The sequence below is a fragment of the Lolium perenne genome, chromosome 7 (genome assembly GCF_019359855.2).
Source record: "Lolium perenne isolate Kyuss_39 chromosome 7, Kyuss_2.0, whole genome shotgun sequence".
Taxonomy (NCBI): Eukaryota; Viridiplantae; Streptophyta; class Magnoliopsida; order Poales; family Poaceae; genus Lolium; species Lolium perenne.
This window is the reverse complement of record NC_067250.2, coordinates 121,490,835-121,505,241: the sequence shown is the minus strand read 5'-3', so window position 1 is coordinate 121,505,241 and position 14,407 is coordinate 121,490,835. Positions and strand designations below refer to the sequence as shown.

Here is a 14,407-nt window from a genome sequence, read left to right as displayed (position 1 = left end):
GCCCCTTGTTGGGCCAAAGGAGGTAGACCAATGTCGGGTACCTGAAGGGTAATGCCCACATCATCAGATGCTAGTTAATTATGCATGCCGCCCTAGGGAAATTTAGTCTCATATAAGCACACACACTTGAGCTTGTCCTCTTGATGCATAGAGGATTGGGCCTTTCTCTCATCGAGAGCATTTACTTATTTGCTATTTACTTTCTGTACTTTATTTTTATTGCAAACTATATACCCAAAAACACCAAACTGCCACTTTATTATTACTGCGTTCTTGTTGATTCTCCTAACCAATACCTTCAGGTCCTCGTGGGTTCAACAACCTTTCTTATAGAATAATACTACAATTGATCTCCTGCACTTAGGAGCCATCAACCAGCTTTTGCAAATCCGATCTACTTTGCAAGTGCAACCTACCTCCGTTTTGCCTCATCACATTTGAGGGCGTGAACACCGGCCGAAGGTTCCCCGGGTATCACCATCAAGGGGCGAGGTGCGACTTCGTGTTGTATGTTGATAAAAATCACTAACCGGAGTTGCAACATGTGTTGGTGGCGATGTGAAATGACACCGTCGCTACCTGGTACAAATTGTCCGGCTCCGATTATGGGGCTGTGAAGCAAGCAAAAAAAGTAATCTGAAGAATAGGTGGCTCCTATGATAAGAGCGGCATTGTTGTCAGGCGAACTCGGGTTGCTTGTTGAAACTCTAGATCACCCTACTTATGAGTAAAGGAATTTTTATTTGAAGTAGCAATATGTGTGTGTTGCACTATGCATTTCAATCCCACTGATGTGTTGTTTAATTATTAATTGAAGAACTATGCACTTAGCATATATGTTCTTGTCGTTGTTCAGTTTATCACGGATCTATTTATTTTAGTTCTTGTTTAAGTTCACAAGGTTATAGCTCTCGAAAAAAACTTCACAAACTTATGGACCCTTGTAGAAACCGTGACATATAATGTTTAGCCGCTTGCAGGTTTTTTTTTTTTGAGACAAACCAGCTAAGCTTTATTGATTCATAACAATGTTTACAGGGAAAATTTCTGAAACTGGTACACCAAGCCAAATATGGCGACCAACTGCATGCGATAACGAATACTTAGCTAGGTTGTGGGCTTCGAAATTCGAAGCTCTACCTTCGTGGACGAAGGTGCAGCTCTGGAGATTTGTTGAACGGGCCTTGATCTCCTCTACAATCATACTATAACTTCCCCTGGTACCTTCATTGATATCAACGACGACTGTTTTGCAATCTGATGCCACATGCACACGCTGCAATGTCAGGTCTTCTGATAACGCCAATGCCTCTCGACATGCCATTGCTTCCAGGCTCGGCGGGTCGTACAATCCTGCGAAAACAACAACAGATGCTCCCAGGTATAGGCCACTGCTATCCCGGCATATCGCCGCCGCCACTCCCCTGTCTCCAGATCTTGACACTGCCGCATCACAGTTTATTTTTGCCATGCCTGTCGGTGGTGGGATCCACTCCGCCCTCTCTTTTCTCCTTGATTGTTGACCCACACTAGTGTTTTTTGAGGGTTTTGCAATTGCGTTCAACTCTGAAATGTAAGAGTTAATGAAGCCAAAAGTGGACAAAGGCGATTGGTAAATTTCTTCGTGGATTGCCTTCCTTCTTGCTGTCCAAATCGACCACAAAGTGATGGCTACCCTGATGAACTGATCATGTGGTAGGGTATCGATCATTTCAAACAGCCATAGTCTAGCATTGGGCTCTTCATTCATTGTCAGATGTTCGACAAGAGTTTCGTCTGTCAACGCCCAAACACACCGAGCCATACTGCAATCCATAAGTGAATGCCTCCAGGAATCAACATTGCCGCTTGCAGGTAGGGCCTATAAAAAATCCTAACACCCACTCCCCACTATCATATCTATGTAATCTGAAGGTATAATTGATGCCCCCCATAGGGGGCCTCACAGCGATTTCAACTTACTGCCCGTTGGATCGAGTTTACGGGAGGATCTTGGCCGTCAATTCTGTGCCACTGGCGCGTCCGGTCAATGCTGGCAACGCGCGCGTGGTCAGCCTCCCCTCGCTAGATCAAGCCATGGAATGGCGCTGTCCTACCCACCTGTGGCTGCACGCGGGTCCTAAGATAAGCTGGCCCGCTCGTCGGTTGCCTGGAGTGGGATTTGAACAAGTCGCACATGACTATGGACGCAGAGCAAGTGGACGCGGTGTAGCACATGACTATGGACGCAGAGCAAGTGGACGCGGTGGGCATGTGCGCTGCCTGGGCGTCCTGCCATTCGCTCCTCTCTCTAGATCAAGGAGTGGAACGGTGAGTTTCTATCTGCGTGTGTCTGTGACTGGGACCGGATAGCGCATGGCCCACCCCGTCGGTCGGCTGGGTGGATTTTGGGTGAGTCGCGTGTGTGTGCGGCGTAGGGAGCGGTGAGCTGCAGTTATGGATAATATCTTGCCTCGCCAGGGTAGTTTGGGGATTTCATGTATCGCCGTCTTGGTTGTGGTCGCGCTCGGGTTCGTTGTCGACTCGTCATTAGCCCACGCAGGGAGGTTCCACTGTTCGAGTGTCATATTGCTGGCCTCTGCAGGCTTTCAAGGGCCATCCGCCTCACTTTTCTCTCACCGTATCCGCTTCGCCCTCGCCGTCCTCTCTTCCTCGTCTCGCCCGTTCGGAAACTGCAGCATGTAGATCGCCCGTCCTCCGTGCCTACCACGCGATCCGCGCCGTCGGCGGTGGCCGGTGCTGCTCCATGGCGGCCCTTTGTCGCGGGTTCGGTTGAGGTGAGCTGCTGCTTCACCGCCGGGAGTTTATTTTGTTGCGTTCATGGATTCAGGGCGTTTATTCGCCAGCCTTATTTTGGTCTCTCGTTTTTTTTGCCCATGCTTTTTTCCTTGACCGTCCTCACGAGAGACAAACTGCCATTGCTTCCTTCCTTCCCAGATCAAATTTCGATTCGTCTATTTTGGATTCTTCTGTTTCGTTGCCGGTCGATGCCTTTTCCATGAAAACTTGTCGTCTTCCTGGTTCGACTGATGGCCTTATATTTGTATTCTGTATGAAGAGGCCCATGTTCTCCTTTTCCCCTGATCTGGTGAATTTTTTTCGGCTCTTGGATTCTTCCACTTCATTGCCGGCAGATTCTTAACCAATGAATTAGCATAGTTAGTTGGATCTGACAATCTTCCCCATAAAATTTGGCATCTTTCTGGTCCGATTACTGCCCGTGTTTCTGTAGGCAGAGGACAGTGTATTCCTTTTTCAGGATCTAGCTGGGCGTTTCCCCTTTTCTTTCAGATTATCCTTACTATAATGGCTTCCAATGGTTTCTCTGCCTAACGTGATTTATAGTGGCTTTGTGTTTCGTCTTTAAAGGTCGTCGCTGTGCTGGGATTTCCGTGTCGGTTGGCCGCGGCTGCTCTTGCTGGTCTGCTGTCTGCTTGTGTTCTTGGTGAGTATGCTCTGCAACGCTTAGCGGTGGTCGTGGAGCACTATCCTTGATGCTCATGGTCGTCCAGATTAGCTTAGAACCCCAACTTGTTAATTGGTGTTTCTTTGTGACCGGTGAATTAGTATATCATGTGAGAAGAGCAGAGATCACTGTTATTAGTAATGGAAGTATTTCATCTTTAATTCCACGGCACAAGATATACTGCCAGTTGTTTATTAACATTTGTTTCAGCGATTTTGTAGAAGTGTGATATGTTAGCTAGCTTTCCAGTATTAATTTCTCTTTAACATGCATAGATCTTGTTATAATTAATTTCTTGCTGTGTACTATATTTTATTCAGGATACACATGGCTGTTTGTATCTGAAGTTTAGCATGATATTCACGGTTTTGTTATAATTAATTTCTCGCCTCCCTTTAATTAAAATAAGATGTCTTGCGGTGCTAATATGTGGGTTATGATTTTGTTGCTAATGAAGATATTAGCAGCTTCAGATTCACTGAATGCTTGTCGTTTCTCAAATTTGGTCTTTTTAAAACAGTATTGTTGTTTTGTAGTGGCCTTTTGGAGATAGTTTTGGATATCGTGAAATATGTTGTTTGATATTGTTGTTATTCCAGGCTAGCTGCTGCTGTGGGTTGGCTGTCGTGCGTGTCTTCCTGTCAGATAAATCTCTTTGCCTATTTCAGATCCCCGCATGTTCAGCTATTTTTTTGCATTTGTTGCCTGTTCTATTTAATGGCATGTTAAACCTGATCCATTTTTCTAGCCAGTAGTGCTTTCGTTATTGCTCTAAATTTTCAATTTGGTACCCTTGTATTTTTCATCCAAACTTTGTGAGGTGTAAATCATTTCTGAACTCGAAAAGCACCGGTACGCTTGTTGTATGCTTTTTCTCCTGCTTAGTTTTGTTCTTATTTGGTTACATTTCATTGCCGATAAGAAAATGTCTTCTTCCTCGTGTTTGTTCTTGCTGCTGAGAAGAGATGCTTAGTCAATAATAGACATAGAAAGTGAGATCTACCTGTTGGTTGTGCTGGGTTAATTCTTTCGTCTATTTCGGTTGTGGACCATGATGCCCGCTCGCTGCTGTTTCTCCTTGCATTTGGTTCTTTATGTGTAAATGAGGTTAGTTTGATTTTGTATATATGGATTGTCTTAGCTTTCCATTGTATTTGTTGTGTTGTCTTACCTTTGCTCTTGCCTGCATGCAGTTTTTCACTTAATGTCTGCATTTACTGTTTGTTTCAGGATATCTGCTGCCGTAATTTCTTGTCTATCAGGCTGTGACCTCTCTGCCTGTTCTATATCAGTGCATAGTTAGCTCTTTCTTACACACTCTTTATTGTTGTTCGTGACTGTGGATAGCATATTCCTAATAAGAGTGCCCTCTGGGGTTTTCCCTATCTTGGTGTGTGTCCCCTTCTTGCGCTTAGTTGGTTGCTTCCCACTGTCGGTTGTCATACCATTCCTACCTGCGTGAGGTGGGCGCTGATGGTTCCATCCTTGGAGCGTGGAGCTTGAGATCGCTGCTGTCCAGGAGGGAGCCGCGCCCACCCGGTTCTTTTTTGATCAGTTATTTTCATGTCGTGTTATTTGTCGTGATGCAATATTCTTTCTACTGTGTCATAGACATGTACTCTTTTTTCTGCAGTCCTCACTTGCTTGTGCTATTTGAACTTCTTTATTTCTTTCTACATATCTAGCTGCTTACATTATCTTTTGTAAATAGGTTGGTTCTGAAGCGATGTTTCTCCAGACATCGCACTCTGTCTCCAAGCCTCCTGGACCTAGGTGCAGAATCTTCATTTGCTGGTTCATTTACATGCATCGTCCCTTTGATTCGTTATCTGACATTCTCGCATATTATGCAGCGACGTAACAGTGTGCCTCTTTCACATGTGAAGGAAGAAGGCCCTGTTCACTCAAATATCGCCTGGCCATGGGTTAAAAGCTGCAGCATAGTTTTCCCCTCAAATTCAGACTGAAGAGGTGGGATGTGGTTGCGAGTGAACTACTAGCTTGACATTACCATTACCCTGTAGGGATTAATGCATTTTGCGGTGAACCTTCTTTTGATATTTGTTTAAGATAGAATAGCTGAATTGAACATATTGGTTGGGGAACATTTTACTTGGGCCCTATGTGCTAATATTTGGTTGGCCTAGCTCTATGTGCTAATATTCTGCTTATCTTTGCAATTTTTGTGTATTCACTGTTATACTGTAAACACTCCAGTGGCTTGACTGTTTTATGTACAAATATATTTGTGTTAGGTTGAATTACACTTGCTTCCTGCTCCGGATTCTATGTCTGCCAAGTTTGCTGCTCCTACAACTGACAAAACTTCAACCAAGTTAGTCTTCGTTTTTTCTCTGTACTCATCTACTGATTAGAAAAAGGACTTGATTAGAAACGACAGAACATAATAGTTGGGTTTGGTTTCTGCATCTTGGTACTATTCTTTATACTGTGCCTATGTTTTTTAAGCTACATGTTGTCTTCTCTTTAGTACAGGGGACCATTCATCCTGCTGTTTGTTGTTTATCCTCTAATTACAGATTGGGTGTAGCCTACAACTATGTGACTTGTTTGTTGTCAGCTGGTTATTTTGTGAGGTTCGGTGTTGAAATTCTATGCCTGGAACAATATAAGCCGCAATCAGAAAGTTGAGGAGGAGAGAGGTGAACCGTGCATGGCTCTGCCAGGAAGACTTTGTCAACTCCTGTCTCGATGCCGTTATTTCTATCTATGAAAAAGACCTTGCTTGCATATCTGTGTTTTGTTTTTCTTTGTGTCCTAATTAGGTTTACCTTTCCTTGGTACAGTGATCTCTAATGACTATGTTGTGAAAATGCCCAGCTTATATTGATGATGACGTTGGTGTTCCTTCTTTGCTTTTGTTGCTATCGATCGAATCAACGAATGTTAGCTGCTACAATATATTCCCTCGTGTTTCCTGGTTTGAAAATGCCTAGCTTATATTGATGATGATTTTGGTGTTTCTTCTTTGCTTTTGCTTCGATCGACTCAATGAATGTTAGCTGCTACAATATATTCCCTCATGTTTCCTGGTTTGTTACTCTGTTTGTAATTTTGTGTGGTTCACTAGGTTTTGTAAAACCTAAGAAAATATTATCATTTTCCCGCATATACAAGAGTTTCATGGGGTCGTGCGCCAATGCGCACCATTCATTGACCAAGCACTGAGGTTCCTATTTCTATTTTAGGTCCGAAAAAAAGAGTTGTTCTAGATCTAAAACTATTAAAAGAGCTATGCATGGTACTGTACCTATTTCTCCTAGCAGTGTGTTCCAGGTATGAAACTATTATCATTGATGCCATTTGTTTCACAGCTAACTCCATACACAATACAATTTTAGTTATGAAGCTAACTCCATACACAATACACTTTAGTTATGAAGTTTAAGTTTCTGGCTAAGAAGATGAACTTTTGTTCGTGAGATGTTAGCAACTCTAAAACATGGAGAGCTGTTCATCGTGAATGTATCTAAATACATTTAGGCACCTACACCTAGATTGGGTCAATCTATTATCATTGATGACATTTGTTTCACAGCTAACTTCATACACAGTACAAGTTTAGCTATGAAGCTAACTCCATACACAGTTTAGTTATGAAGTTTAAGTTTCAGTGTAAGAAGATGAACTTTTGTTCGTAAGATGTTAGCAACTCTAGAACATGGAGAGCTGTTCAGCGTGAATGTATCTAAATAAATTTAGGCACCTAGCTTGGGTTCATCTAAAAAAAGTAAACATATGCATTAGATTTCAGTATGCTTTTTGTTACATGTGGTTAATAGAGTTAAACATTTAATGTGCAGGGAGAGTTGACAGCACACCACAAACTAAGGCCGTACAAGCAACTGCACAATAGAGTATGATATGCAAGAATCTGGTCAAGCACCTCAAAGCCCGCGAGTGGCATTTGACAACTGAAGGTGTTAATTATCGTGATATTCCCATGCCCTTGCGGCTTATGCCACTAGGCAGACTGATCTTGATGATGTTCGTGTTATGGTGTCCAGCGAGTTAGCTATGCCTGTTAATGGAATAGATTTGTTCCAGGTCAAAAGAAAACAACTAGCTAGCTTAAATATGTTCCCTGAAAAAAAGAGCTAGCTTAAATATGCCCTGTTAGGATAAGTTGATGATTTTACCTAAACTTAAATCTATTATTATTGTAAGCACTATTTTGGAGAAATGTCTTTACTCAAATAGTTTTTCATGCATTGTTAATTTATCGGTTGCCAAATAAGTTACTAAAATCATTGCGAAAGTTGGTTTCCAAATCGTATATAAGCATTTTCCACTTTGTTCTCGATTTCGTGTGTTTTATCCTGACTGCACTCTATTGACTTTGTTTTGTGAAACCTAAGAAACCTGTCATTATTTTCACCACATTGTTTATGGCGATGTTGTTTTTGTTGTTCTTTCTTTACTTCTTTTGCTCTTTACAAAACCATTAGCTCTTGGTTGTTGTAATATATCCCCCTATTTTCTTGCTCTATATACGCCTTTGATGCTTCGTTTGTAGTTTCACGTGTTTGACTATAATTTAATTAGAGGTATAACTTACCGTAAAACCAAACAAAACTTATTACCAAGAATATTTCAAAACGATCATTGCTACGTACATCCGGGGTCGCGCGCCAAGGCGCGCATCAAAATCTAGTCTAAAGGTGTATATGATGCCCCCCATAGGAGCTCTCACAGGCGTTTGGATTTTGGGCCGTTAGATCGAGCTGACGTGGCGCGATCTCGGCCGGCCGTTACGTCCAGGGCGTGAGGCCCTCGCACGAACCCACGTTTTATCCATGGGTCGTGTAAAGCCCGCCTGGCCCGGCGTCTCCTCCCCCAATCCCCTCCTCCACGGCTGCCGCCACCGCTGCTCGTTTGGCTGGCCGCCAACCTCCTCTCCGCCCCTGCTTCTCGCCGTCGGCGACTGCGGCCACCGCCACCGCCTCCCGCGCCGCCCAAGACCGCCCCCCTCGGCTCCGGCTCCGACTTCGCCGACCTCCCGCAGGAGCTCCTCCACCGGGCGCTCTCCGCGCACGGCCGCCGCCTCAAGCACGGCCCCACCGTCCCCGCCCCCTGCGGGGTCGAGGGGCGCGACCTGGCGCGGCGGAGCGCGCTCGGGATGTTCCAGCGGGCGGCCAGGCTCGGATCCGCGGCGGCGATGGTGGACGCCGGGCTGGGCAGCGAGAGGAGGCCATGGGGTACTACCGCAGGGCGGCCGAGCTGGGGCACCCTGTCGGGATGTGCAATCTCGGGGTCTCTTACCTCGAAGGTATCAGTGATTTGGGGTTACGGGAATTTCCTTTCTTGGTTACTTGTTTCAGATGGTAGCTAAAAGGTTATGACCAATTTGGCTAGTGTCCTAGCAGATGTGTTGATTTTAGTGGACTTATTGATTGCTCCGCCTCGTGCGTCGGTCTTCTGCTGGGTCTTTTTACAGTAAACTTTGGTGTTCTTTCAGTCCGATTTCAAACTCTGAAGAGTAACAAATACAGTACCTAGCTCGTAGTGGAATTGGCATCTAGGTTTTGTTACGCAGTCAAACTCTAGCCATTAGAAATTTTGGAATTAACTGGCTGTCAAATTTCTTTACAATACAGCTGATCCACCTGAGGCCAAGGAAGCTGTTAGATGGTTTTATCCAGCTGCGTCCGCAGGCAATGTTCGTGCCCAATACAACCTAGGCCTCTGATTGCACGTAATTGAAAAGGAATCAAGCGGAATCAACGAGAAGCTGTAAGATACCGCCTCTGTGCACAGTTACCATTGTGCTTTTTAATTTTTTAAAGCTCAAAATAGTTAGTTACTCCAGATGCATATTCAAAATAGTTGTTGTAATATTGATTTTTTACGAAATAGGCCTATAGCAAATGTTTTCTGAACTACTTTTTCACCAGGCAACCTCCATATGCTCTTATTTTAGCTCATAGCGATTTCGAGGCTGATTTGTTGTGTTCAAGCTTTTAAGCTAAATTTAAACTGAACTTGTTTTGGTTGCTGAAAACTTTGCTAAGAGAAAGGACCTTTCAATCTTGACTAGTTTACCCTACTAAGGTAGTCAGGATTGTATCACCAGGATCAATGCTAACTGGTGGATACCATATTACCAGAAGACTCATCAACTTCTCTGTAGCAGTTACATAAGGTTTTACTTGCCCTTAAATTCAAACTGAAAGAAACTTGTAAATGCAGGCAAAATGGTACTTGCGAGCTGCAGAGGGAGGGAATGTACGAGCCATGTATAACGTTTCCTTGTGTTACTGCTTGGGTGAAGGGTTTACGCAGGATCATATGCGTGCTAAGAAGTGGCTGCAACTAGCTGCTGACTGTGGTCACAAGAAGGCTCTTTATGAGTGTGGTCTTAAACTATGCGCGGTATGTCATTTCTTATCTTGTACCACACGGGGATGCTGTTTTGTCTATCTAAACTATTTCCATGATAATCTGAAAATATTAGTGCATTTTTCCAAATGGTTTTCATTTGGAGGCATATTGTAATCAATTGTATTTTTTTTTGTTTTTCCTGCATCCAGCATTGCTTGCTATTACATATACCACTGCATAGTGCATTATTGTTGCTCGTATAAGGTTAGGGATGTAAGCTTCGTTGCTCGGTGTTCGAAGTTCTCAGACTACATAGGTGCGATCAACGTTCCTGCTTGGGACCTACATGAAACCATACCATTTTGATGTTGACTTGGTTTGACTTTGGTATCTTTTTACTCAAGGAGACTTAGATAGACAGAACTGAAAGGAATAGTATATACTACCTCTGTCCATAAAAGGATGTCACAAGTATGCCTAAATTTAAGTGTATCTAGACACTTCTTAGTGTAATATAGATACATCGAATTTGGACAAAATCTCTGACATACTATTTTGGACGGAGGGAGTAGTATCTTGGTCAAGTTAAATAGATTAAGAGCAAAATTTTTTACATTATCAGCAAGGTCAATTTCTTAATTGCAGAGGATAACTACCACCAAAGTTGGCATCAGACACCGATAGTAGGCTGGGTCATTGGGGTGTTGTATAATATGTCATTAAGTAGACATGCCATTCTTGTATTCAGCTTTGTTGCTGTTTGGGATGTATTTGCTTGGTTTTCGTAAAGAAGCTGTTGATAATGGTAGCAACGTAGATCAGATACGTCATAACCTGTTGCATTACTATGGAGTATCATTGGCTCTCCAATGTTAATTGTTTAGTGAGTTGTGCATTCACCTGTAATTATTTTAATTTTTAAGCATCCGTTTGTGATGATGCATATCTTGCTTAGGCAGGAGACAAGATCAGGTCTTTCATGTATCTTACAGCATTTCTGTGGATGCCATTGTGAAAACGGTTCTTATGATTGAACTTTTTGCCTTCGTTTTTTGCTTTTAGGTACTTTGACCTTTGTACCCTTGAATTTACAGAGGTCCCTTTTTATTTTTGAACCTTGTAGTTACTCAACGATTGTGAACATGACAGTGGAGCTAACAAAAATGGCTACAGGCATTATGACTTTAGGCGAGTCAGCTTCCTTCACATCAGCAGCATCAGAAGTGCCAGGAGGCACGTCAACCGCAGGCGAACAGTTGAAGAATCCATGCGGCTGCAGTGGAGAAAATAAGCTTAAGTTCAGCTGAGATCGATTAAGTAATGGACGATTTCCTCTCTGAAACCAAAACTACAGCAGGAGGCTTCACAGGGTCAAAATGTGGTACGTACCATGAGCATGAAACCAATGCGTTCCACTGGCATGACAGGCCAGTCCTCCAGCCTTGGGATGTGGGTAAGTCCAATCCCCATTTTACATGTCTTTTATACATGTCTAAAATAAAAAACATGTGGCTTTTGCCACTGAGTGAAATTGCTATTTTTTTTCCTTGAAAACGCAATTTCATTTCATTGAAAAGATAGAGTTTGCAATCCTCCGAGTAGTTCTGCCATCAACCTGGGATGTCCACTAAATACATGTAACTCTGTTGTAAATTGCTATTTTTGTACTGTCATATTTTACATAGTCTGTATATTTTTCTGTACACATAGCTTCCTGTCTAGCAAAATGTCTAGGCAGCCAGGGTTCAGAGACTCACCACCTATCTTAATAACAGGGGTTCCTCCCCATGTTAGTTTGTTTTTGGTCTTTCGAAAAAAAGAAGTCAGTGATGAGCAAGTGCTTGATAAAAGATAGGTTGTCGTTCAGGTGTGTTTATGTACTATCATACCTATGGTCTGGTTTGGTTGTAAGAAGCAGCTCCGCAATTAGTTAATATAAGCCGTTCCTCAATAGGTTCTTAGTTCCTAGAAAATTTGGCTTTACAATTTTGCCAGCAAATGATACGTGTGAGTTGCAAAAATAACACATTCATTTCTTATTTAGTGTGTGAACTCAAGGGAGATGACCATAGAAAGATAGAGCGGCTATTTATGAATATAATTTGGCTGACTAAAATTCAACTTGCTTTGTAGTTACTTTGGTTCCACATATATTTACATTTTAGCCTACTTTGTCCAAAGTGGCTCAAAGTAGACCCATGTCCCTCTTTCCAATAACTTTTTTGTTAATAGAGTGAGCTACAACATTTAGTTTGTGCGTAGTTTTTAGTGAGCAGTGCTTTTGTTTACACTATTTGTACTCTTTTCTATATGGCATTTAAGTCTTTCCTTGGCCCTGCACCGCCTCACGTGGCATTGTGTTCGGCCATATATGTTCACCCGAGTTTTAAATGAGGTATGTCATGTTGCTTCTCTTTGTCTGTTCATGCAAAGTTCAGTATTCCTGTTCCTAGAATAATCTATGGATAAGAAAGATAGAAAGTATTATAGCAACCATTTACACCAACATTAACTCAGAGTTCCTTCTTAGTCACTGAAGGATCAAACTGTAAAATCGGTGAGAAAATTTACAGATTATCATGGTTTGCAAGAAGCATTAAAAAAATTGCTAAAGACTTGAAGCGTTTATTTAAATAAATAATCCATATAAATAGATTCATCATTTTATCTTTGCATATAGATAGATGCATCATTTTATCTTTGGTTAGGTTTGAAGCATTTATTTTTGTAGTATTTTATTTTCTTATTCCAGAAAAATAATTCATCATACTTGAATTCTCTACAACCCTGTCTATCTTCTTAGTCCGGAAGAAATAACTTTGTACTTGATTTTCCTACTCCCCCTTTTATCCTTGCATAAAAGAAGAATTTTTATTAGCTCTAAAAGGCTCTTTGGATGCACCATCGTTGGTCATTACACAGTATATACCTCACTTTGGGAAATTTGCCGTATTGCTTGGTTTCACTTTGTTTGGTAGATACATATATATGAAAACATGGCTATGATTTCTGTTCATTTTAACTCGAGTCTCCGGTTCTATCTGCAGGTACTAAGGGCATGTACAATGCGGCGCTTAGCACATGCGCTAGGGATAGTAATCCTAGCCGTTTTGATCCAATCCCTGCCGATTCCAGGAATACAGCTTACATCGGCTCTTACCCATGCGCCGATCTAATAATGATCTGACTTTTTTTCCTTCGTATTGTCATCATGCTTTTTGTTGATACTAGAATGGTCCTCCTTGCTGGATGCCTGAACCATTACCAAAGAGTATTACGTAGGAGGAGCTAGCCGAGCTAGCCATTGAATTAATTACAGCCTGGCCAATCCACTTTCGGTATCTTGGGTGACTTCTGATTCCTTACCTACTTGGAAAATGGTGCTTTAATATACCACTCATTACTCTGAAATTAATTAACTAAAATGTTTTATACTTCCATAGATCTGCCTAAAATTACCTTATCACACAGTAGCTTGGCATTTCCTACTAGCCGTGTCAGAAAGATTATTCTTTGCCTTCCATCTGGTTATGCCGTGGAAATAGGAATCGATAGTTTCATTGTCGTTCAAGCTCCAAGGTAGTTCTTTTGTTTTGACACTGCATGCTTTGCTGCTCCGATATATCCATCATATTTTAATTATCGGTCACAAAATATATTTGGAGTTGTAATAGCTACACATGAAAATCCTGTATATTAGTTTTTGGAGAAGCCATCTTTTTAAAAGCAAATGGAAGTTATGTCAAAATTGAGCTCTGTAGTGTGGTCAAAGATTGGTCACCTATTCTTGCATCCACAAAGACATCAAAAAATATGAAATAGATGAAACTACAATTTGGTAGCAAATTGAACTGTACTTCATGGAGAACTATATTTAGTTGTGTCGCTTCAGGTGGTAAGATAAGATTCTTTTAGACCATTTCACTTCCAAACTAAAAACGTTGAATATCTGTAGAATGGTTCATACTTTCTTTGTGTCTTTCATTGGACTACAGCCTTTTAATTTGAATCCTCTCTAATGTGTGCAGACATGGACTATTTTCAATGGGTTCCAAGTTCCGAAATCAGCTCCTCTCTTGATGTATTGTTATGCTATTTCCGCACCATTGTAAACATTTTGAGTAGCTCTTATCGAACAACATATCTCGCACTTTACACTGTTGGACCCTCTCTCATGATGACTTCAGAAGTAATTATGTTAGACGTGGCTGCCGCTTGACAGTGATTTATATTATTGCTTCGCTAAAAAGGATTAGAGGTACATTATATTTTTCATGTGGTTAGTATATTCTAAATGATAGAATGCCCAAAATACTTTACCCAGCAATTGACTATGTGAAAGGTTGGGTGGCCTGTGGACTGATAGACTTATTTTCTGACTATTATCATCGATTTGTATAAATACTTGATGCATTTTGGATGACGGGTCTTGAAACCAGTTGTAACATATTCCTCTATTTATATGGCTGTACATAAGCGCGTTTGCTACTATGTCGTGATTTTGTGTATTTTGTTTATCCTAATTTCACCCTATTGACTTTGTTTTGAAAATTATTTAGCCACGTTATACAATGTGTAAATTGTCGCCTATTCTACGGG

General features: G+C 41.8%; 1 protein-coding gene and 1 long non-coding RNA gene across 4 annotated transcripts; both read left to right on the top strand.

Annotated features, from left to right (window-relative positions):
- The first annotated feature begins 2,515 nt into the window (after positions 1–2,515).
- On the top strand, positions 2,516–7,708 carry LOC127323801 (uncharacterized). 3 transcript variants are annotated; one of them, XR_011748983.1, is made up of 9 exons: positions 2,516–2,777; positions 3,370–3,445; positions 4,066–4,573; positions 4,697–5,005; positions 5,178–5,239; positions 5,320–5,437; positions 5,722–5,801; positions 6,676–6,763; positions 7,291–7,708. It is a non-coding gene; the product is annotated as an uncharacterized lncRNA (long non-coding RNA). The 3 variants fall into 3 exon arrangements; XR_011748981.1 differs by having other exon boundaries at positions 3,370–4,573; XR_011748982.1 differs by lacking the exon at positions 6,676–6,763 and having other exon boundaries at positions 3,370–4,573.
- A 449-nt stretch (positions 7,709–8,157) lies between these two features.
- Positions 8,158–14,299, top strand: LOC139833687 (uncharacterized). Its single transcript, XM_071824029.1, has 5 exons — positions 8,158–8,182; positions 8,299–8,756; positions 9,085–9,220; positions 9,677–9,859; positions 12,856–14,299. The coding sequence occupies exons 1-3, from the start codon at positions 8,158–8,160 to the stop codon at positions 9,166–9,168; spliced, it is 567 nt and encodes a 188-aa protein (XP_071680130.1). The 3' UTR covers positions 9,169–9,220; positions 9,677–9,859; positions 12,856–14,299.
- The last annotated feature ends 108 nt before the right edge of the window (positions 14,300–14,407 follow it).

Excerpts from the sequence above, each read along its gene's own strand:
- LOC139833687 (XM_071824029.1), top strand. The coding sequence starts at position 8,158 with ATGCCCCCCATAGGAGCTCTCACAG. Across the intron at positions 8,183-8,298 it reads CCCCATAGGAGCTCTCACAG|CCCGCCTGGCCCGGCGTCTC; the intron begins GCGTTTGGATTT and ends GGTCGTGTAAAG. Across the intron at positions 8,757-9,084 it reads CGGGGTCTCTTACCTCGAAG|CTGATCCACCTGAGGCCAAG; the intron begins GTATCAGTGATT and ends TTTACAATACAG.